The 23,789-nt window shown below is 52.8% G+C and overlaps 1 protein-coding gene across 1 annotated transcript in view; it reads right to left on the bottom strand.

Moving 5' to 3' along the window:
• Positions 1-8,984: 8,984 nt before the first annotated feature.
• Positions 8,985-23,789, bottom strand: part of ARHGAP35 (Rho GTPase activating protein 35) — a 128,459-nt gene continuing 113,654 nt past the window's right edge. The window contains exons 4-7 of the mRNA XM_055310117.1: positions 20,204-20,281; positions 18,016-18,147; positions 10,283-10,388; positions 8,985-9,482 (exon numbers count right to left, since the gene is read on the bottom strand). Of these exons, the coding sequence (XP_055166092.1) occupies positions 9,125-9,482; positions 10,283-10,388; positions 18,016-18,147; positions 20,204-20,281 (674 nt within the window). The 3' untranslated portion in view covers positions 8,985-9,124. The remainder of the gene's footprint in view (positions 9,483-10,282; positions 10,389-18,015; positions 18,148-20,203; positions 20,282-23,789) is intronic.

The raw sequence follows: 23,789 nt of genomic DNA on the forward strand, positions 1-23,789 counted from the left end.
CCTGACCCTGGGACTTGCGAAAGAAAGTGATCTTCTTTGACCTTCTTGACAAAAAGGTCACTGCAGATATAATTCAATTAAGGATATTGAGGTGAGATCATCCTGGAGCACCCAGGTGGGCCCTAGCCCCAGGGACGAGTGTCCTCACAAGGGACAGAAGAGGAGACACGCAGGAGAGCCACACCCCAGGAGAGAGAAGGCCGAGGCCCAGGCCGAGGGATGAAGCCCCGAGAGGCTGGAGAGGCCCCGAGCCAATCTCGTCTAGAGCCGTTGGCGGGGGCGCGCACGACCCCGCGCACACCTGGACTTGGGGCTGCGGGCGGCAGAACCGCAAGCCAGCCAGCGGGTCATTTGTTGGGGCCACAGGAAGAGCCCCGGGCTCCCCCGTCAGATAGCTGGGCTTCAAATCTTGACGCCCCCCGCCCCTCGCTTGTGACCTGACAAATCTCCTGGCCCTTCTGTGCCTCAGTTTCCTCATCTGGAAGATGGGGCTAATGACAGTGCCTGCATCCTAAGGTTTGGGGAAAATTGGTTTGAAATGACAAAAAAAAAAAAAAAAAAAAGATGAAAACAAGGCCTGCTGCCCTGTGTGTCCCTCCAGCATTACCTTTTATTAATATTAGCGGCCTTGCGAACCCTGCCGTGGAACTGCGTGCTCCGCAGTCGGAGGTGGAGCGCCTGTGAGCCTGGATCTCTCCAATCCCCTGAGCGCCTTCTGCAAAGGCCCCCGGTCTCTGCCTGGTCAGACCGCGTCCGTGGCTCCCCAGCGCCCTGGGGACACACTTGGAGCTCACCATCCTGCCCTCCGAGGCCCTGTGTCGCCTGGCCGCCCACCCCTGCGGCTGCATGACTCAAGCCGCGGGTGGTCGGGTGGATGGAAGGACAGGGACAGTGGCTCGTCCCCCCACTTCTCAGTCCGCTCTTGGACCACTTCCAACCCCGTTTCTCAGAACCCACCTCCGCCCCGGTCCCCGCGGGTTCCCCTAATCGTGCTCTCCCGACCCCCGCCCCTCCCGTAAGCAGCCACCACCCCTGCGGCCCACGGGGCGGGGCTCGGCCGGGGCTGGGCAGGCGGCGCTCTGCTGACCCCTGGTGGCCGCGCGGGGCAACGCCGCATTCTGGGCTCCGGGGCTCGCGACCGCCTAGTCTGTGCTAGGTGCGGGCCGCAGCTTGGGGAGCTGGCTCGGACCCCTGGGTTTCGCAGGGGAGTGGGGGCCGGGTGGGGTGGGACAGAGGGTAATCAGACGCACAGTTGTATCAGCCCTGGAGGCATCCGACCTCCTCTCTCTGCTGCCACTGTCCCCGCGCCTGTCTATCCTTCATCACCTCGCTCCCGACTACAGGCTGGGTCTTTTTTTTTTTTTTTAATAAAATTGTTATAAGATTTTGCATTTTTAAAAAGATTTTATTTATTTATTCATCAGAGAGAGAGAGAGAGAGAAACGCACTCAGGCAGAGGAAGAAGCAGGGGGCCTGACGTGGGACTTGATCCCGGGTCTCCAGGATCACACCCCGGGCTGAAGGCGGCGCTAAACCGCTGAGCCACCCGGGCTGCCCGTTTTTTTGTTTTTGTTTTTGTTTTTGTTTTTTTTTTTTACTTTAAAGATTTAATTTATTTATTCATGAGAGACACAGAGAGTGAGAGGCAGAGACACAGGCAGAGGGTGAAGCAGGCTCCCTGCGGGAGAGCCGGATGCGGGACTCGATCTCACCACCCCCGGGATCACGCCCTGGGCGAAGGCAGACATTCAACCACTGAGCCACTCTGGCGTCCCCTACAGGCTGGGTCTTACTGATTCCTCCTTTTGCCTCAGGCTCAGCACTGTTCCTAATTCTGTTTTTATCTAAAATTGTGAGCATGATGGTTTTTTGTTTTTTTGGCACTTAAAAAAATATTGCCTTGCAACATTTTAATCTTGATCACAGAATTTTTTTTTTCCTGGTATTCTTTAAGTTTTGCCCCTGAGGCCAGTGTCTTACTTCACCTTGGTCCCTGCTCTGCTGAGCTGTCACCCCCTCAGAGGTCTTCTGACCACCCTAAGTAGCATCCCTGCTCTCCCAGATCCACTGCCTTAACTCCTTATCCACGCTTGATTGACATGATGCACACACTCACTCCTTTGCCTGTTTACTGTGTTTCTTTCACTAGATGTCAGTTCCCAGTTGTGTCCTCGGGGCCTGGCACAGAGTAAACACTCAGGAAGTATGTGTTAAGCGGTAGATTCAATTTGAGTGAAGAACTGCGAATAATAATGTTTTTTCCTCGAAAGCAAATGGGTCCATCTTGGTCCGGGTCCACGACGGCTTTGCGGAGGAAGGAGGTGGGCTGAGATCATAGGGAGGCTGAGGAGGGAGTTGGCAGGAAGGGGTGGAGAGCAGGGAGGACAGTGTTCTGGGAAGGGACAGCCCAGCACAAGGACTGAGGGGGGTGGGCCTCTGGGGGGCAGGAAGGCGGGGTGGGGGGCGCAGGGGGAAGGGAAGGCCCCCTGGGAGGGGGTGGGCAGACTGAAGTGGGGGGAGCTTTCGTCTAAGGGATCTGGGGAGCCCTGGAAGATGTTAAGGGAAGGGGTGGCCAGGCCAGATCTATTTTGAAAAGCTTCCTCTTGCTGCCTGAGGAGTTGGACGCAAGGCTGGAAGGACAGACATCTAGGTGAGGTTCACGCACAGGATGGTGGCAGGAAACGTGGAGAGTGGCCAGACTCAAGAGCTCGTGGAGGGGAAGGGGGACTTTGGAGTTGGTCCGGGTTGATGGGAAAGGGAGAGTGACACGTGGAGGACTCCAGGGTTTCTGGCTCCTACGGGACAGCTACGGAGAAATGGGTCGGGCGTTTGGCTGTGGGTGTCACAGGCAGGTGGATGAGTGTGGCGTTTGGGGCAGGGGTCTGGGCCGGAGAGGCAGGTGGGAGGGCTCGGCTTACAGATGGAGAATCAAGTCAAGGGCGAGGTTGAGACCGAGACCACCGTGGTCTACAAGCCGAGGATCCACCATGTTCAAGGTATCTTGTGAGGGCCCCCCCCACCCCGGGGAGGCGAGGGGAGTCACAGGCCCTGTCCCCGAAAGCTCTCCACTTGGGTGGATGGCAGCTGAGAGGTGCAAGTATCCATGTACACATGACCCGAACATCAAGGGTAGAGAAAAAGATGGGCTAATGCCAGGATGCATATGATCAACTGTACACTGTAAAGAATTAAAAAAAAAAAAGGGCAGCCCCGGTGGCGCAGTGGTTTGGTGCCGCCTGCAGCCCGGGGTGTGATCCTGGAGACCCGGGGTCGAGTCCCACATCGGGCTCCCTGCATGGAGCCTGCTTCTCCCTCTCCCTCTGCCTGGGTCTCTGCCCCTCTCTCTCTGAGTCTATGAATAAATAAAAATCTTAAAAAAAAAAAAAGGATGATGCCTAAAACATTTGTGGGGAGTCACATGAATCCCCCAGGGCAAGCAGATAATAGATGGCTATGGGATTCTAGAATTTCTAGAGGAAGGAGAGCTTGGAGGGGCGAGGATCTGATGGATGGAGCTGACGTTGGGGGCAGGTGGACGGAAGGAATTCCAGGCAGAGGGAGCAGCACAAGCAAGGCCCTGGCTGCAGGGAGCAACCCCTCAGACGCTGGGGATCTGCAGGGAGGAGTGCGGGAGCGGGGGTGGGGTGGGGTGGGGTGGTGGTGGATCCAGTGAGTGCCTCAGTGACCACCCAGCCAGGAGCCCCGTGACTGGAGCGACTGCCGGACGGGCTGGTGGTCCCGAGCCCCACGAGCTCCTCTGCCACAGGCCAGGAAGGGGGAGGCGTCTGCCAAGGGTAATGCAAAGCTAGGTCTTCCTTCTGGAACTTTGGGGTGTGAAGACAGATGGGCCGGGGCTGGACTGGGGGCAGGGAGGCCGTTTAGGGTGTGGGGTTGCCTGTCAAGAGTCCAGGCGAGCTGGAATTAGGGCCTGTGCCAGAAGGGAACACTGGGGACAGGAAGGTCATGGCTGCAAGGGGACCTAGGGAGCCTTGAAGGGAGGTGGGGAGCAGACTGAGTCTGGCTGAGGTTGTGTCCTCAGGGCCTGGCACAGCCCTCCTTTGGGAGGCAGCCATATCGGGAAGCACAGTCCTGAATGAAGGTGGTTAACAGAGAACACGTCAGGGTCACCCAAAAAGTAACCCCTAGCATCGCTAGCATGGCCTGGGAAACTGAGTTTGGGTGGGGGTGAAAAAGAAAGGGCAGGGCAGGAGCTGCTGACCGTGGTGTCACCTACTGGGTCCCTGTGGCCACAGGGGTTTGTGCACCATGCTTTGGCTGAGCCCAAGCAGCAGTCACCCCCCAACGCAAATACTCTCTCCTGGGGATGCTCTGGGATCCTGGTGCCCTGTGGCCAGAGAACTGACACCTCCTGCTTGCTGGGCCTTGGCCACAGCTTCTGAGGAGGAGCTGGTATCCCCGAGGGGGCCTGAGGCTGTGCCCGCTGTGGGGAGAGTGCTCAGGGCCCTGGCAGGAGGGGCCACCTTCATCTCTCTCAGGTTTGGTTTTTTACAAGATTGATTTATTAACTATGATACATATCACATAAGGCCTTTTCAGTTTTTTACACCATTCCCATTGAGACGAGTACAATACTTGGTAGCAAATACATGATTTTAAAAAACAAAACCAAACAAAACCACCTCAGCCAGAGATGCTTCAGCCTTAGTCAATGGCTGACCATGCACTAAATCAGGTTGGAGCCTCAAAAAAACCCACGTTTTTGTTTTTTTGTTTTGTTTTGTTTTTGTTTTTTTAAAAAAGGTCTGGAAATTAAGCAAACATTCCTAACACCAACTAGAGGATGTCCTGGTTAAAGCCCCTAAAATACAAAGAAATAATTGTTATACTTTCTTTACATACAGTTCTCCACTTTTGCTGCAAAACAGAAATTTAGGCACACGGCCAGACTACTAACACGTATCAATACCATTAATATGCTTTTTTCTCAGGAAACTCAAAATATTTGTTAATTCAACATATATAAAGATCATTTAACATGTGAAAATACAAGTACCAGAAAAATAAGCTGGCAGCAGCACTATTCCAAATTTTCAAACAAGTTTTATTCCCATACAATTCAGAGATTTTTTTTTTTTATGTACACAGGGAACAGGAATTTTTATGCAAACAATAATTTAGGCCCTGTCTTGACTACATGAAAGTGTAACATCCCCGCTGCAGGCGTAGACCAGGCTCCCCAGGAGGGAAGGATCCTTCCTGGGCCAAGAGAATAGCCCGGGACAGAGCGGCCTTCCCCATCCCCTTCCACACCACCCCCTCTCCGGTGTCGTCGCCAGCGGTCCCAGATGTGACTCGATCGGTCCTTTCACCTAAGCACAAACGAGTGGCTTGAACCTGCCAAGCAACAGGAGAGCGGCTCCTTGTCCATCGTCTGTGGAGTCAGCAAGGCCCGGGAGCGAGTGCAGTGCCGGCTGTCCCCGTCGCCAGGGCACACTGTACCCACTGCACAGGACTGCAGAGCCCAGCCCCTCAAAAGACGCCCAAGTACCTGGGGCTCCTTTCTCTTGGAGGAACAGTGGCTGGGCAGAGCCCTCGGCGGCAGCAAGCCGGTGTGTCCGCTCCTTTCTTGGAAACCCAAGCATGGCCGTCCTTGCAGGAGTGGGAAGCGGGCACAGGGGGACGGGGCTTTTTACCAATGCAGTGTGGTTTCCAAGTTTTGGGGCTGAGGCTGAACTGCTCTCCCGAGACCAGGGGCTCAGGGCTCCCAGTGTAGGGCCCGGGGAAGGCGAGCACCCCGGGCCCCTTCTGGCCAGCCCGCTGCTCCTCTGATGTCACCCTCTGCCCACCTGGCCAAGACCAACAACTTCTGCTGGAAGAATCACACCCGGCAGCACACTTCCTGCCTTGCAGCAGGAAGACCAGGGGTGGCAGCAGGGTGTAGAACACAGGAAACAGTGCGGAGTATTTCTCAGCACCCCAGAACGTCAAGTGAGGGGAAGGACAACTTGATCAAGGGCAAGAATAAATGTGCCGTGCGTGATCCCCAGTACGCAACACAGCCAAGAATTCAGGACGAATTCACAAGCTGCACCTCTCGCCCTCGGACCCCTTCCTCTATGGAAGCAGCAGAGCCGGAGCCGGAGCCGGAGCCGGAGCCAGCCTTATGATCACAACCAAGGGCTATTCATTTCCACCAAATACAGCAACTGCTCTCTTGCGGAAGCCAGACACCGGCCGGAGAGAGCTCCCGGGCAAACTGCTACTCAGCTGTGGGGCAGGGAACAAACCCCACACCTCTGCCGATCTGCTCACCCACCTTGGCCACGGCTAATGCCGGCCATTCTCTCAATTCCAGACCTGCGGTGCCCTTCGCATGAGAATCATCTGTGAAAGCACTTTCCAGAGCCTCACATGCTGGATGACCTCGACAGGTGGGTAGCATTCCATTTATAGCAGCGCACCCCAACACCAGCCCAGGGCTGGCTCTGCAGCCCCCATCCGAGCGCCCATTTGGTCTTGCGCTGAAGCCAGGGCCCACTACCACCACCAGTGACAACGCCGGCCCAGAATGATAGACATGCCCCAGTCTGAGTCAGCCTGAAGAAGCAGAAAACTAGAAGCTAGACTTGACAGAAGAAATGGAAACAAGAGGAACCTGATGCTTCCTGTCCACTGTGGGTCTTTTGTTGGGGCATAAGCCACCAGTACTCCCTGCACCCTTTTAAAGCCTTGGCAAGACACTGGGAATGGCCACTTAAGGGGTTCCCTTGGATCCCCTGGGGAAGACTGGCTCCCGCGAGGGTGAGGGCAGGACACTGGTGTCCCTCCTCAGTGGGACGCCCCTGACCTCACACCCAGAAAAGTAGCCATCACACATCTGTACGCTCTCAGGGATGGAGGGAGCTTGTCCAGGTCTGGGTGCACGGCCAGGTTGGCAGGTGATGTGGGGGGCAGCCCCACGTGCCAGCACAAAGGCAGTGGTGGGGGGAACTGGTGGTGGGGACAGGCTTTTCAGTTCACACAAGGGATGGTGGCCACCCTCACCCAACACCCCAAGGGACTGCCTTGGACCGGGTAGGTGAATATGATCCAGAAAAAGGCAGAGATTAATTCAATGGAGGGATTTCCTCACCTACCTGGGATACAGAGTGAAGGGGGCTGGAGAGCCGGGGCCATGGCTGCCAACCCGTAACCTTTCAACCGACCCTGACCTAGTACATCAGGCAGAGCCACCAGAGAGGAGACCCCCTCACCCAACATTTACATAAACATTCATGTACCTTAGGTTTGTTTTTTGACTAGTGTTGTTAAAAAGAGGTGGTAAAACTTGCAGGGACAGTTTTTTTTCCAAGCACCTTATTTTGCCGTACAAGAACTATTAACAGTAAGGTATCCAGCTTATCCAGAGGAAGAAGTCGGTGAGCGAAGGGCCTCCCCTCCCCTCCGGCGGGCCCACAGCAAGAGCTGGGCTGGAGGCTGATCCGAGGCAGCTCTCAGTCAGGCCACTTGGCTGAGGGGACCCAGGGCATCGTCGAACCTACCACAGGCATTGCTTCTTAAAGTGCAAAGAGACCCAGAGGCTGTGTGGCCAGCAGGGCCCCGGAGCCCAGGCCCAGGCCACCTCCATGTCAGGCTTCCCCGCTGCAGGGACCACAGCACGGCCACGAGGGGTGGGAGGGCAGCCAGGATTGGTAGCAGCCTTCACACGATTGTGGCATCTGAGGGACAGTGGGGCATGCAAAGGGTTCTCCTGGGGTCAGCAGGAAGGCCGGGAAGTGGAGGTGAAGGCCATTTCCTAGGGGGCGGCCAATGGGGCTGACAGGCAGGGACAGCACACTCCTCATGACTGACTGCTGCTGGGCCTTTCGCTCCTCTGGGCTCTCCCAGTCCTGGGAGCACAAAGGATGTCCCTATGTAGGAACCAGCAGACCACACTCCACCACACAGCACCCACCTCCCACAAACACCCCTGGGCTCGTGGTGTTCTGCGGTCCAAGATGAAAATGACTGCTTTAACACCAAACACACTAACCGAACCCCAGGTATACCCAGCGTCCACCACGCCCCCACCCTGTGCCCTCATGAACAGGCACAACCATGTGCACGCACACACACATACCCACCCACCCAGAGTAGTGTTTCCATAGCACTGTAGTGTGTTCCAAGGCAGGCCAGGATCCAGGCTGGTCTCCCAAGCTCTTTCCACCAAGGGCTTCAAGTGTCTTCTTGGGGAAAGGAGATCTGGTGACAAGACATGAGTGGGACCCCAACAGCCTCTCTGTTGCACTGGTGGGCATCCTTGTTTCGCTGTTACAGAGACAAGGGCCATGTGCCACTTGCTTGCCTCTCTGAGGTGGGAGGAGGGCTCAATCTTGAGGTCTGTAGTTTCTTCTTCTTTTTTTTGTAAATTACTGGAGGGTTTTTTCCCCATGTTTCTTCCAGTGTTGTTTTAAAGGGCATGTTATCCCCAAAGCCTGGGAAGTAGGAGGGGGTATGTGGGAAGTAGGTGGGGAGCCACACACTCTTGGTCCAGGCACAGAGCTGCCCTCCCTGCCCTGACCTGCTGGGCCAGCCCCCTCAGCACTGTACCTTGGGTCGACAGAGCTGTGGCCTGTGTGTTTCTGAGGAGGCTGCTGGACAGAGGCTCCCCTAGAGGGGGTGGGGGTGCAGATATGGAAGGTGGGAGGAGACAGACAACAGGGATGGGAACTGTTCTCTGTAGGGGCCATGGCCCCGCCCCTGGGGCGGCCCAAATCTCAGAACCTCCTCCCATTGGCAGAGGCTAGGGCTCTGTCCCAGCAGTGGTTAGATGCCCCTGGATGCCCCGAGGCTGCTGTGCGTGGGCAGGTGGTCTGGGGAGCTATGAGCATGTGGAGGGCCACTGCCTGGCCAGTTCAGTCCTCAAAAGGGTCCAAGTCAAAGGGCAGGGTGTTCCTTGGCTGCTGCCTGCAAACAGCTCCAGGTCTGCAGCGTTGGGTTCAGGGAGCCTGATAGCCCAGCCCATGGTGGACTGGGGCTGATGTTACCGCTGAGGTTTTGAGAAGGTAACAGGGGAGAGGGGACACTCTCCCCACCCGCACCCCCAGTGGACCTGGTTTTGCTCAAAGCCAAATGCTGCCCCGTGGAAGAGAGAAGGTCTCCTTTTGCCCCAGGCCTTGGTGGCTCACAGCGTGTGTTCGGCTTGAAGCTGGGAGGGGAGCAGGGCCTGCATGGGGGACTGGGGGGTGGGTGGCGGTGACTGGGGAGGTGATGGCTGACTCGTGACAGGTGTGGAGGTGAGGAAGGGGACAGTGGAAGCCACGGCAGAGGGGGAGCTGGGCGTGGCCCCGGGAGGCTCACTGATGGGCCGATTGTGGAAGAAGAAGGGGCACTGCTGGATGAAGAGCTCAATGATTGTCTGGTAGGTCCGCGTGGCTGTGAGGGCATCCATGGTGCTGAAGTCGGGTCTCATCAAGGTGGGCCAGAAGCAGATGGAGAGGTTCTCACTGGTCATGAGATTCACCTTGTTGTTGTGGCTGACTCTGTGGGGGACACCAAACTCAGCGTCAGAGCTCCATAGGGTGGAGGGCTCTGGATGAGGCTCTCGGCCAGCAGGGCCCCTGCTCTGTCCCATGTGTGCTCATGGCCAATGTCATCCCAACTGCTTTCCCTGCCTGCCCATTCACAACCTGAAAATAGAAAAGGTCCAGCCTGGAAGTTGAGGCCTGAGACCCTCTATGGCCAGTCCTCTGCTCCAGTGTTGCCACCGGGCCAGCCCGAGGTCTTGGCTCATGGGATGCCTTCCACAAACCCAGTGGGTAGACCGTCTGGCTCAGGGACTCTCATCCAGTGAAATGTGTGATGCTGCTCTGGGTGTACACAGAGGCAGTGAGGATATCCTGAACTAGAACTCCACAAAACACCACTATGCTGAGAGGAATAGGTCTGCCTAGAAAACCAACCTATTCTGTCTGTGCAGAAATCCAGGATACGGTCTGTTAACAGGCTTCCTGCCCACAGCTCCTGTACTTACTGAACAGTTTGAGTTTCTTCACCACACACCTGTCTTGCCCAGTGTTTTGCTACAGACAGAAGAGGACTCTGGGCATGCTCAGGGCCACTTGGACCCCTCGGATAGAACCAGCATGGAAATGTGAGGAGAAACCAAGAGGCCGGGATACTCCTTGGTGAGCCAGATGTGCCCCCACTGAGGAGGTGGACCAGCATCCCTTCGAGGGCCAGGCTGAGAACACAGCCTGGAGCAGTTGCATTCTGCTGCTAGCTGGCCCTCACTGGCAGTTTTGGAAAGAGGGAAGACCAAATAGCAAGCCCTGCAACATACTTGTTCAGGTGAGAGATGACGTATTTGAAGACTTCGTGGTTTTCCTTTGGAAATTTCTTGAGTACCTCCTTAAGGGCATGTAACTTCTGCTCCCGGTCATTGATTTCTGAGGAAAGAGAAAAACCAAAGACTCTTGTGGCCATGGCTGGTGGATGTTATGGGTTCAAGACAGATACTAGTCCCGGACAGGTGGTGAGACTAGTGGGGTGGTGAGACTAGGGGCACAGCCCAGGGCTTTCAGACAAGGTCAACCCAGTCTTTCCCCCCAAAGCCTGTGCCCAAGGCGGACACACCTGGCGGTGGCACCGACCCAGAGCCAGACCTACCTCTGGATCCCAGGCTCCTGCTGAAGGGGAGCTCTGTGTGCCTTGGGCTTCCTGGCCCCCACCACCCGAGACTCAAGGATCCACAAAGACACCGCCATAAAGAACACCATTCTTTGCTCATCCGGTTGCCCGTGGAGACAGGCATCCCAATGCAGAAAGCCTGCGTGCTTCCTGACCAGATGAGTGAGCGCTGCCACCCGCCCACGCCAACAGACTGTCTAGGGAGGGAGTTTGTCACAAGACCAGGGCTCTGTCCTTTTCCTAGAGATACAAGGACCCTCTACACATCTCTCCATTGGAGGAGCTGATGGAAACAGTGAAGGAATTCTCATGCAGTTCATCAAAGGGACTACGCATCCCCTTCCCCCACTACCGCCCACACGTTGTCCATCATGGAATCCTAATGTAGCTGGAGCATGAAAACAAGCTATCTCGAATAAGTGCTTATCCACAGCAGGCCTGGTTCAGTTAGTCTTTGCCGTCCTATGAGGCAGGGGCTTCTCCCCCTATTGGGAGAAAAGGAATGTGAGTCCCAGAGAGGTAGCAGAGCTTGAATCAAACCCTACCGATTGGCTGCAGAGCGTGAGTGGGGACCATCGTACTTGCTCTCTGGGGTGTCAGCTGCCCTTTCCCTTAGCTTGTCTTGGCTGGAAGAGCCAGCCCAGATTCCTGTGAGAGAGAAAGATCTTCCTATGGCTACTTCTTAGAGCTGAAGGTGGTACCTAGGACCCAGAAAAGCCGCAGTAGGATCCAGGAAGAGATAACAGCTATCCCACACTTATGGTTGTGGGGGTGGGAGAATGGTGGATTGCTAAAAAAAAAAAAAATTATGAAGGTTTCCTATTGATTTGGGGGCACAGACTTCTTTGCAGGGGATATAAGTGCTAGAGCCTCTCCCCAAATATGCTGTGCACAACTCTGGCTACAACTTCCAGAGGTTTGCGAGTTACCCAAAACTCATCGTGTTCCTTAGAAAGCCTATGGTCTCCAAGTTAAGAACCTCTACAGTAGGCAATGTGCCTCCAGAGTCATGGTCTAGGGAAGCACAGGAGCCTGGCTGAGCTAGACTAGGAAGGACAGGCAGAGCTTGAATGGCCAGGGAGGGATGGCAAAGTACAGGGAGGAAAGGCTGTGCGGCAGGTCAGAGCCCAAGCCCAACCCCTACCCATATGGTCCTGGGTCCGAATTCTGTCTCGGACACCAGCTAGCTGTGTGATCCAGAGTGTATGCTCTGGTCTGTCTAAGGGGCTGGTGTCGGTGATGCCACATGGTGAGAGAAGAAGCTCACAAGTGGACACACAGCACCTGGAGGCAGTCTGAGGGGCAGGAAGCAGTGGGAAGGGAGGCCACAGAGATGGGCAGGGTTGGAGCCACCTGGAGCTTTTGCTGGAAGGCTCATGGGCACAAAACCTAGTGAATCTTTTTTTTTTTTTTTTTTAAGATTTTGTTTATTTGTTCATGAGAGACAGAGAGAGAGATGGAGAGAGGCAGAGGCACAGGCAGAGGGAGAAGCAGGCTCCATGCAAGGAGCCCGAGGAGGGACTGGATCCCGGGTCTCCAAGATCACGCCCTGGACTGAAGGCAGTGCTAAACTGCTGAGCCACCCTGGCTGCCCACCTAGTGAATCTTTTGACTCAAGAGTGGGGCCTGAGGGTGCCTCAGTGGCTCAGTCAGTTAAGCATCTGCCTTGGGCTCAGGGTCCTGGAATGGAGCCCTGCATCGGGCTCCCAGGTCAGCAGGGAGTCTGAGTCTCTCTCCCTCTGCTGCTTCCCCTGCTCCACACTCTCTTTCTGTCAAAGAAAGAAATAGATTTTTTTTAAAGATTTTATTTACTTATTCATGAGACACAAGGAGAGAGAGAGAGAGGCAGAGACACAGGCAGAGGGAGAAGTGGGCTCCATGCAGGGAGCCCGACGTGGGACTCGATCCTATGTCTCCAGGATCAGGCCCTGGGCTGAAGGCGGCGCTAAACCGCTGAGCCACCGGGCGCCCCCCCCCCTTTAAAAAGATTTTATTTATTTATTCATAAGAGAGAGAGAGAGAGAGAGAGAGAGAGAGAGAGAGAGAGAGAGGCAGAGGGAGTAGCAGGCTCCATGCAGGGAGCCTGATGTGGGACTCAATCCCGGGACTCCAGGATCACTCCCTGGGCTGAAAGCGGCACTAAACCACTGAGCCACCTGGGCTGCCCACCCCCCCCCCCTTTTAAAGATTTTATTTATTTATTCATGAGAGACACAGATAGACACAGGCAGAGGGAGAAGCAGAATCCACGCAGGGAGCCTGACGTAGGACTCGATCCCAGGTTTCCAGGATCACGGCCTGGGTCAAAGGTGGCGCTAAATCGCTGAGCCACCTGGGCTGCCCGAAAGAAATAAAATCTTAAAAAAAAAAAAAAAGAGTGGGAATTGATAAAAATAGCGTTTCAGTAACAGCTGTCTAGTAGAAAATGACTAAAAAACCACAAGAACTAATTAGGTGGGGCCATTATCACCTTCACTGCTCTGCACCCAAGGTTTACTTTAAGGGTTCAACCTCGGAGAGTACACTTTCTCCTAGGCCTTGAGTTTCAAAGATCTTTACTGTTAAACTTCAGTACAGTTTACTTGAAATAAGTGTACTCTGCTCTCATCAGGAGGAGTGACTGTCTTTGGCACCTGAGAATCATGTGGCAGGCTCAGAATCTCCCTTAGTAATCACAGCCCCTCCCAGATGCGAGCTGGGCACAGGGGCACAAGTCTCTCCCAGGCTGTGTGTCTTCATCAGGCATTCGACCCCTGGGGCGCCTGCACCCAAAAGTGGGCCTACCTCATCCTCCTGGCTAGAGGTAGGAAGTGGGGCTAGCAATGACCAGGGCCTGTCCTCCATGGAGCCACAAGAATGCTTGCTGCCTGTCTTCCTTGAGAGGAGGAGGAGGGAGCAGAGATGGGAGCACCAGGACCATGTGGATATTGCTCACACGCTGTCCTCAGGGATGCTGGTCTGCCTCTCCACGTGGTGCTGCAGCCAGGTGCCCAGCGCCAGAACCTGGATGTTATTTCTCTCCCTCCTTTCTGCAGCCAGCTTTGAGCTCAGATGCTCAGGAATGCTGAGGAGCATAAGTTTGGCCTGAGGGGGCAGGGCAGGGGAGGAACCCCAGGAGAGCAAGAGGAAGCTTCTCAGTGAGGCCAATCTTCCCTCTGCCTCATGAAAAACATGGCCCATCTTGTTGACTGGACTTCGCTCACCTCCTCCCTCAAGCAAGCAAACCCTCTCTTGGGTACTTGGGACAACAGTGATTTCTTACCTCTGGACAGTGCCAGAGCACTCAGGGGACAACTTCAGAGTTGCTCTTTTTACAGCCCTCACCACACTGGGCTCATCCTACATGCTGGGTGAGAATATGCCAGGAGGCAGTGCCAAGGATGAAAGATGGGTGAGGGGGAAGGCAGGTGGGCACAGGCTGGTCCAGCACATCTGCTCTGGGTCCCCTGCCTCCTGTCACACTGTGGGGCTCTTCAGCTCCAGTGATCCTCTTTGAAGGAACTGGTGGAATGGCGAGGGCACCTCTAGAGAGCCAGGGCCTCTCCAGCTAACACACCGTAGTTGTGAAATTAGGTCTCAGTCAACTGAGATAGCAGGCCAGCTGAACCAAGACAAAACCTAGATACAGACCAGGCAACTCAGAACTCATTCAGAACAAATACACCAAGAACTCAGGATGAAGGGGAGGCCAGAACTTAGAAATCAGCTCGCCTCACCCCTCACGCATACAGATAAACAGGCAAATTGCCGTCAGGGTTCTTGATCTGAAACACTATTTTTTGCCCTGGCTGTGCCACTCTGCTGCCACCTTTAGCTCAAGACGTCAGACTCAGGCTAGGATCTGCTGCCACCTAACTCAGTGCCTGGAGGAAAACCTCTGATGGCCTTTGACTATCTCACACACGTGGACCACCAGAATAGGAAAAGCCTGGGTCAAGGTCACATTACCCTCTCAGTGATGCATATGCAGGCAGACACAGCATGCACCCCCCACCTCTCCCTCAGGTGCTAAAAGAGTCCAAGGCCAAGATTTCACTCTGCTGGGCCTGGAATGGAAGATTCTGGGTGTCTTTCTAGGGAGGCATGACCTTGCACTAACCCATTCTTTGCCTTTTACCCCACCAGACTGAGGCAAGGAGCACACACTCATTTGTCCACTGTCACCTGCCCTGTCCAATAAAAGGCCTGGTACATACCAGCATGGGAGTGATGAACACTCCTGTGACCTTAAGCAGTTACCTCGACAGACAAATAGAAGCAGGATCCCAGAATTAGTTTATCACATCTAGCTGTAAGGTTTCCCACCTCTCAGTGGGAATGGTAAGCTGGTGAGCTGGTAACCTGAACCACTTGGGTCACATATCCCTTTGACAAGCTGATGAAAGCTACTGGTCTCCTCTGTGGACTAAACTGCATATATGGAGCTAGATATGTAGCTATGGGGCTAATGAGGCCCTGGAGTCAAAGGTCCTTAGGCTCAGGACCTCTGGAGTGAGACAGAGTGAGCTCTGGGACCCCTTCAGGCACAAAAGACATTGGATGGGGCCTGGCGGGGGGCGCCGGGACTGGCTGGACTAGAGCGATTCCACTCAGGTGGTAGGGTTGGGGCTGTCGTGAGAGGAGAAGATGTGGGTCAAAAATAAATGGTAGTAGTTTGTGAAGGCTGGGGTGAGGTGTGTGGGTGAGATGAAACCGGGAACTCAAAGCCCTCTTCTCTCCTCCTGAAATCCACAGCTCAGGTACTACCTCTTCCATGAAGCCCTCAACCCCAGTACCCCCCTCACTGCATTTTCTGCACTTTTAGCTCAGCTGGAAGGGCTTCACTCTGGCAGATAGCTCAAGTACATACTCTGGGAGGGCAGGAACAAGGTCTCTGCATAGGTCAAGCCCTGGCATGCCACCCCCTAAGTGGTATGGGCGTCGGCGGCTGTGGCTGTCGTTAGTCACTTCTGAATCACCACACATCACCTCGAGTGTGGTAGGAAGATAATTGGTGAATAATCACAGAAATCTCTCTTTGTGGGCATATTTTCAGCGATGTTCAATATTGTGAAACTCTGGAGCTAACAAAACAATTTGACAGTGACCCTGCTATTTGTTGTGATGGGATCTGAAACCATTCCCAAGCCCTGAACACACACAGACACAACAGCTCTTAGGTATCAAGTGGAAGAGCTGGTCAAGTTGATGTTGCCATGGAAACCCAGCCAGGCTAGGAATACCTACTTTTGGGCTGAAGAATCTTCGTTTCCTAATATCCCTTAACACTAAAGCTGATACTGCCTCACTGGTGTCCCTGGTTCAGTTGAACCCACCCCCCGGAGAGACTCGGCCCCAGTGGCCTTGGAAGGTGCTCAATCAGCGAGATCTTCCCCCCACCTCCCACCCGCCCACAAGTTCAATCGGAGCCCCAGCTGAGTAGCTCCAGCTGACTTGCTCAGGCACAGGAAACACACAATGGGAAGAGGAAGCAGAAATCTCCACCCTTTTCCAGACTGCAGGAGCAGCAAGAAGCTCCCTTCCTCAGCAGTGGAAGCCAGGGACGCCGCTGTTGGAAGGGCAGCTGATTCCCTATCAATAAGACCTCCCTCCCTGTGGCGTAGCGCGCCCCCCCCCCATCCCGTGCCCTTCCAAAAACAAAAAGGTGCCAGGTCAGCAGTTCCTGCAGAAACAATGGGATTCTGTTGGGTGCCAGGACTCTACGAGCCTCTAGATGGCGCCAAGTCAAGACAAATGCTGACAGGAATCCTCCAGGGCGCGAAGGACCAGCCCACACCTTTTCTTCCTAACTTCCACCCAGAGAGGAGATTAGGTGGAAAGAAAGCTAGCTCCGGATGGAGATTTCCTATGTGTTTCACATCTGGGCCAGCCTGGAGCCTGCTGGAGGAGTGATTGCTGGGAGAGCTCTATCTTTGGACAGCAGGAGCAGAGCGGAAGCTGGCACCTGTCCTCACCCAACTTGTCTGAAGAAACCGGGAACTCCTGTCTAGAGAAGGCAGATGGAAAAGAAGGCCAGGTAACTCTATGACAGTCCCAGAATTCTGTGCTTCTACTCCATCCCTGATGGGCTAGGATAAACTCAGGAACTGTGAGAAATTTCAATCTGCCAAGCCACGGGGATAAAGTATGGCAAAGGTGGACTCAGCTTGCAGAAACAAACATCACGTGAAATGTAGACCACGGAAAGGTGACTCCAGCTGCCCTACTGTCCTGGCAGCAGCCAGGTTCTGACAGGGGCATCTACTACCACAGTTCAGGTGTGGGCTTCTTTCAGCACCTCCACTTCCTGAAGTCACTAAGAGCCTGTGACCCAAGACTTAAAAAACCCTGATTTGTGACTTCTCCTGAATTCCTGCCCATGCCATCAGCCTTGTGAGTAAAATGCTGGCTTAAAACTCCCTCTTCTGAGTCGGGTAGTGATGAGATGAGACTAAGATCCTGTGGTCGAAGAAACACAGCTCCCTTTCCTCTTCTCTACCTCCTTGGTCACTGGCCAAGACACTCCATTCTACAGCTGCACAGCAATGGCTCCTTCTGGGGGTTTTGGCCCACCAGGGTTGCACAGTACGAAGGCCGCCTTTGACTAAAAAAGGTAAAAAGTGCCACAAGGTGGGAAGCTGCAGCACTGCACCTAGTCTGGCAAATGCCCACTGGGAAGGCTCCCAATATGGTGGACAAATGCCCCCCCCCACCCCCCAAGAGAAGCAGGTCAGAGCAGAAACAGCTGTCGGGGCCAGGAGGATGGCACACAAAGGTCGCCAGTAAAAGCAGAGGTGCTAACTGGCTACAGCCCTGAGTGATCATCTGGTCAGGGCAATTAGAGCTGTCCCTTTCCCTCCAGAGGCTGGCTTCTTCCAAGGCAGAGGCAAGCTGGCCCCAGATCACATGCTGACTTCTGTGTACAAGGGATGGCTGAGTGGAGGGGAGAAGAAATGCCCACCCCCTTCTAATAGGCCTGTTATAGCTCTGCCTTTAGACGTCTCCTAATAATTCATAAATACGAGCAGGGTCACTGTTGTAGGAAACTAAGGGCCAGGGAAGGTTGTGCTGGCTGTGCTTATACTGTGAACAAGGAAAGGAGCAGGAATGTGACCTAAGTCTGATATAAAACCAGGCCCTTCACACATAAGAGTTCTGGGGGAACCTGCAACTCTTGAGAGAGCCCTCAGAAAAGCACCTCTGGTCTACAGAGGCCTGATCTGCAAGACCCTACAGTGTCATCCTTAGTTCCCGGTCCCGATGTCCTTCCAACACCAACTTTAAGGGCCAGAGTATCTGTTCCCTGAGTGCAGGACCCATCCTCAATGGTGCTGCAACCCCTCTCCCTCCATTCCCCGACACAGTCAGCCTGGGGCGCACGAGTCAGGCTGGGTTCGCAATACTCACTGTGTGCCTCCACCAGATCAATCTGCATGTTGTATGGGACCAGGGGGTCTGGCAGCTCTGAGAAAAAGCTCTTCATGGCACCAGCCACGGTATTCACTGTAAAATCTTTTTCTGCCAAGTCCAGGTTGTGATCTAAAAGGAAGTTGGGAGAGTCAGGGCAGTATAAGCTGGACAGAAACAAAAGGAAAACTCAGTGCTTGGGGGTGTGTGTGTCAGAGAAACCTCAAAGACCCTGGGATGCTGCCCAGGGCTGGCCTGGAGCCTGGGCCGGCACTTGGGATTGTCACAGACTGAACATGAGGTGGCATCCCTGAGATGTGCAGACAGGCTGACACCCCATGCCTCCTTCCAAGATCATCTTTTGAATTGAGTAGCTGTGCCACCCTACCCAACTCCCTTTGTCTGGCTGGGATGTGGTGCTACCTTTTCCTTACACCCTCCCCTCCAGAAAAAACAAAGGACTCTTCTAAAAGGTTAGCTCACTTTTCACGGTGGGTTACAGAACGTTACCACCAACAATCTTAACTGGTGTTTCCCTCCTTAAGGTGCCAGGATGAGCAGATCCATCATCTTTCTCCCTCTGGCCCCTCCCAGCCTGTGACACCACTGACCTCTGTGTCTTCACTTTTCTTTGAATACTTTATTGTATATTCCTGATTTACAAAAAAATTATCTACTGTTAGACACGAGCTGTTTCCATTTTAGGGGGGTATAAACTTTTTTTTTTTAAAAGATTTTATTTATTTATTCATGACAGACACAGAGATAGTGAGAGGCAGAGACACAGGCAGAGGGAGAAGCAGGCTCCATGCAGGGAGCCTGACGTGGGACTTGATCCTGGATCTCCAGGATCACAGCCTGGGCCGAAGGCGGCGCTAAACTGCTGGGCTACTGGGGCTGCGCAGGGGTGGGGTATAAACTGTTAACAGATTCTTGCATATACACAAGTACATACCCAAGTCTGTGGCTACACCCTCATTTTGACCTCATGCTTCCTATCCTGCAAGATAAACAGGTGTTTCCCTTCCCTAGTGTATGCCCTCCCCCCACTGCCAGCTAACAGAGACTGAGCCTGGCGTCTGCAAAGTGCTATGGCTCCCAGAGAGCTTTAGGGGTATGGTGCCCATTCCTGGCTGCAGCTCTGTCCTGGAGGCCTACATAGGCTGCCTGGCTTCAGAGTCTGGCTTGGTCTCCTCAGGCCCAGCCACATGCTGAGTTGGACCCCAATGTGATCCTTGGCTTACTTTCCTCTCTGGCTGGTGACACCAGAGAACTTTTATTGGTTTGGCTCGTTCGATTCTGGCACTAGTGGGTGTGATTTATACTGTAGGTGTGCTCAGTTAAGACTTTAAGAGAGTTTGGCTCTTTGGCTCTAGGCCTCTGAGACCTCACTCAGGAGACAGGAGTACCTGCCAAGAGCCAGTCTAACTCACGAGATTTCAGCTTTGGGAATCTGGGTCCCCATGCTCAGCTGATCATAAACGTTCCCTCATTGTCTCTCTTGTGCAAGGATTTTGTGAGCAGGGGGTCATGTATTCCTGGGGCCCTGGCAAAATAGGACTATGATAGCAACCCAATTTCCTATTATGTGCCACAATTACCCCTGTAGGGCCCAGTGTAAGGAAGGTAAAGCCCTCAGAGGTGTCCGAGGTGCAGGCTGGGGTGACCTGCAGGAGTAGGGGTAGACGGTGATATGGGGGAGCAGCTGGCTGACATGGGTTTGGTAGGGACAAGGCTTCTGTTTGCTGATAGGGCCTGTGCCCCCTCCTTCACATGGCAGTGTGACCGTAGAGGCAAGGCTGACTGGGGCCAAATGCTTTCTGTCTCTCTCTTTCTAAGATTTTATTTATTTATTCATGAGAGACAGAGAGAGAGGCAGAGACACAGGCAGAGGGAGAAGCAGACTCCATGCAGGGAGCCCTATGTGGGACCCGATCCCGGGACTCCAGGATCACGCCCTGGGCCAAAGGCAGGTGCCAAACCACTGAGCCACCCAGGGATCCCATGCTCTCCCTTTCTTAGTCATCAGGTCAGCACCTCTTAGCTCTGGGGCTGTGTGTGGCAGCAGCACCCTAGGGCCCCACCGGCCAGAAGTGCAGCTCCATTAAGGGGCAGCCCCAGCAATTTGGCTGGCCTGACCGCCTCAACCAGCTCCAGTCTCCAACGCTCAGCCAGGCTATAACCTCACCTTGATCGAACTGTCTCTGCAGACTCTCCATCTCAGACTTATTCCCGCTGACCCGGTAGATGCCTTCAGTGCTCAATCCTGAGGAGAAACAAGCAGGTTTCTTAGGAGAAGGGAGCGCAGAGCAGAGTGAAGCACTCTTGACTTTTCTGTGTGCTTCAACCCACTCTCCCCCCCGTTTTCTTTTCCACTTCAATATTTTAAAATCTGTTTTTTTTTGTAAAAATTAAAATAATATATTAAGTAAGTACCTCAGTTAATTTTTGCCTACATTTTACTGTACACTTTTGAATTGTAGCTCCATGACCAACACAGGGTTTGAGCCCACAACCCCATGCCACTTGTTCTACAGACTGAGCCAGCCAGGAGCTCCTTGAATTTTAATTTTTTTTTTTTAATGGAGATAATACTGTGTTTTAACCTGCCCTTTTCACTTACAAAGTATGTTCTGAGCTTATTCTAATCATTAAATATTCTTTACAACACGATTTTAGAGACATCAAAGTATATAATAACTTTAAAAATAGTCCAATTGTTAATCATTTAGGTTTCCCTGAGTTTTCTCTGTTAAAGTACCCCACAATTACGTTTCTTAGGTTTTCTGGATAGCTCGTAAGTTTAACAGATTCTTGGCAGTGTGTGTTTCTTACTCTGTGAATTTCCTTTTCATGTTCTTGTCATTCTTGTTCATTTCCTTATGAGTGGTCCCACTCGTTGTATACTTGAAAGAGGCCTCTGAATAGTAAGGATCTCACTATGTTAACATTATGTACGTTTACATTTTTCCCTTTTTTGTTATCTGCCTTCTAATTCTGGTTACTGAATTTTGTGAAGCACATAATTTAAAAATTTTAGGTTTTCAAGACTAGTTTTTTTGTTTGTTTTTAAGATTTTTATGTATTTATTTAAGAGAGAGCAGGGCAACGGGGTACCTGGGTGGCTCAGTTGGTTAAGCATCTGCCTTTGGCTGAGGTCATGATCTCAGGGTCCTGGGAAGGAGCCCTGTCTCGTTGGGCTCCCTGCTCAGCAGGAAGTCTGCTTCTTTCCCTCCCTCTGCTCCTCCAGCTACCTGTGTTCTCTCTTGTCTGTCAAATAGATAAAATCTTAATAGAGAGTGAGCAAGCATGGTGTAGGGAGAAGGGAGAGAGGGAGAAACAGACTCTCTGCTGAGCAGGGAACCCGATGATGTGGGGGTTATTTCCAGGACCCTGAAATCATGACCCGAGCTGAAGGCACACATTTAACTGACTGAGCCACCCAGGAGCCCCAGTCAGTTTCTTTATGATGTCACCCTTTGTTTTTATCTTTGAACAGATTTTCCTATTCTTAGAACAGATACATTCCACTTCTTTCTTGTTCTTTTACAAATTTTTCCCCTTCTTAGCTCTGTGATCCTTCCGTAACTGATTTGGTATACAGTGGTAGGTAAGTAAAAAAATAACACTTAAAAACAATATTAAAATTTAAGTAATACAAAATAATACAGTATCAGGTGAGATACTGGCCTTCACCCTTCACCCTCAGCACAGTCTATGGCTGTGCCCCTAAGATCCCAGTTCTAAAGGATGATGAAGTTCACACTGAAGCCCAGCGTGGGATCTCAGGGCCAAACCAACCCTGGCTAGCCGAAGGGCCACTGAGGTTGTATCCTGGAGCCCAGTGTCTCATTGTCCGTTATCACTGTGATTAGTGCCTCTGGAGAGGCACCCATAAGGCATGGCATGATTAAAGCAGTCTATTTCTGGGGCCCCAGAATAGTGGCAGGTGAACCTTTAAAGAACATCAAAGCCAAAGTCATCAATTCTTCTGCTTAAAAGCTGTTAACTGCACATGGGCCTTTTGCCCCCAAGACAAGGGTTTAACAGGACAGCCCGAGGACACCTTATGGGGTAATGCCTAGCTACAAAGGAGCTGCCCTCACCTCATGTGGAAGAAGGGAGAAGTGCATATACTTGCCAAACCTGAGGCCCCGGATGCACCCTGCTTCTGTTTTGGAGTTAACATTTCCTGAGTGTGTCTATGCTGTGCACTGAGCTAGGTGCTCTCCCACAGCCACCTACCACTCATTCACTCATCAAATGAATGATGATGCCACTGAATCCTCAGCCTTGTTTGTGAGGAGCTCCAGGGTAGAGAGACACAGATGAGAAAAAGCAAGGATCTGAAAGGTGCAACCCTTATCCCAAACTGCACAGATGTTAAATTCTTTATTTTTTAAATTTTTAAAAATTTATTCATGACAGATACACAGAGAGAGAGAGGCAGACACATAGGCAGAGGGAGAAGCAGACTCCATGCAGGAAGCCTGACGTGGGACTTGTTCCAGGGTCTCCAGGATCACACCCCAGGCTGAAGGTGGCACTAAACCGCTGGGCCACCGGGGCTGTCCACAGACATTAAATTCTAAGTCTAGGGCCTTGGCCGCTCTCGTGCCTCAGTGTTGTTCTGGAAGATGTCTGACATCTACCCTACAGGGTGGGGTCAGGACCACAGGCTGCCCCCAGAAGAAATGCCACACTTGAGTGAAGCCCCCTGGCACTCAGCATTTTGGGTTGCTTCTGAGATGACACTGCTGCTGGTTGCTGCCAACCCCCAAAAGTAGGAGGTCAGGAACGGACCTAGTAATTTTATAATGGTCTCTTTTCTCAGTGACTTTTCCAAATTGGGCTCAGACATATTTAAAATTTCCACCTATTTCACATCCCAGGTAACACATATCACACACACGAAATCATCCCCATTTTGGCAAGCCGTGGGTATGTGTTAGTAGGCGCAAAGCTTCATCCCCTGGCCTGGAAATAAACCTAGCCTTCTCTTTATCTGAGTATTGGTCCCCTCCAGCACAGAGATAACAAAGGCACAAATGCCAGGAGTTTAAGAAGTCCTTAGAATGTAGCAATGGCTGCAATGTCTGAGTCCCAGTGTGGAGAGACCCCGAGTGACCGACAGGCAGAAGATCCTGACAGCCTCAGGTCATTCACCAGCCTTTTGCAACTCTGACCTGCAGCTTGGAGAGGAGGAGTCCTCTGCACCTTCTCTTCGTGGCCACCTGTCCCAGCAGTACCAGAGGGCAGAATACAAGCTGCAAATCAGCTCTCTGGAAATTATCTGAGGCGTGGGCCTACTGAAACTTCACTAGATGGATGATCACAAGAGTCAAAGCATTTAAAAGCACACGGCCAGTTCCACAGCATTAATTAATCATCAACTTAGTATTTCCTGTAATCAGGACACATGTTTATTTTACGAAATCCCATTTTAAAATAGCAATTCTGCTGCTGCCCTACACAACGCCATGGCATAATTTGGGAAAGGTATCATTTGTTAGGCCAGTACCATTTTTCACAGCTACTAATCAGACATCAATTAAAAAAAAAAAACATGGGATCCCTGGGTGGCGCAGCGGTTTGGCGCTTGCCTTTGGCCCAGGGCGCGATCCTGGAGACCCGGGATCGAATCCCACGTCGGGCTCCCGGTGCATGGAGCCTGCTTCTCCCTCTGCCTCTGTCTCTGCCTCTCTCTATCTCTCTGTGACTATCATAAATAAATAAAAATTAAAAAAAAAAAAAAAAAAAAAAAAAAAAAAAAA

Source organism: Nyctereutes procyonoides, unplaced genomic scaffold, assembly GCF_905146905.1.
Source record: "Nyctereutes procyonoides isolate TBG_1078 unplaced genomic scaffold, NYPRO_anot_genome, whole genome shotgun sequence".
NCBI classification, from domain to species: Eukaryota; Metazoa; Chordata; class Mammalia; order Carnivora; family Canidae; genus Nyctereutes; species Nyctereutes procyonoides.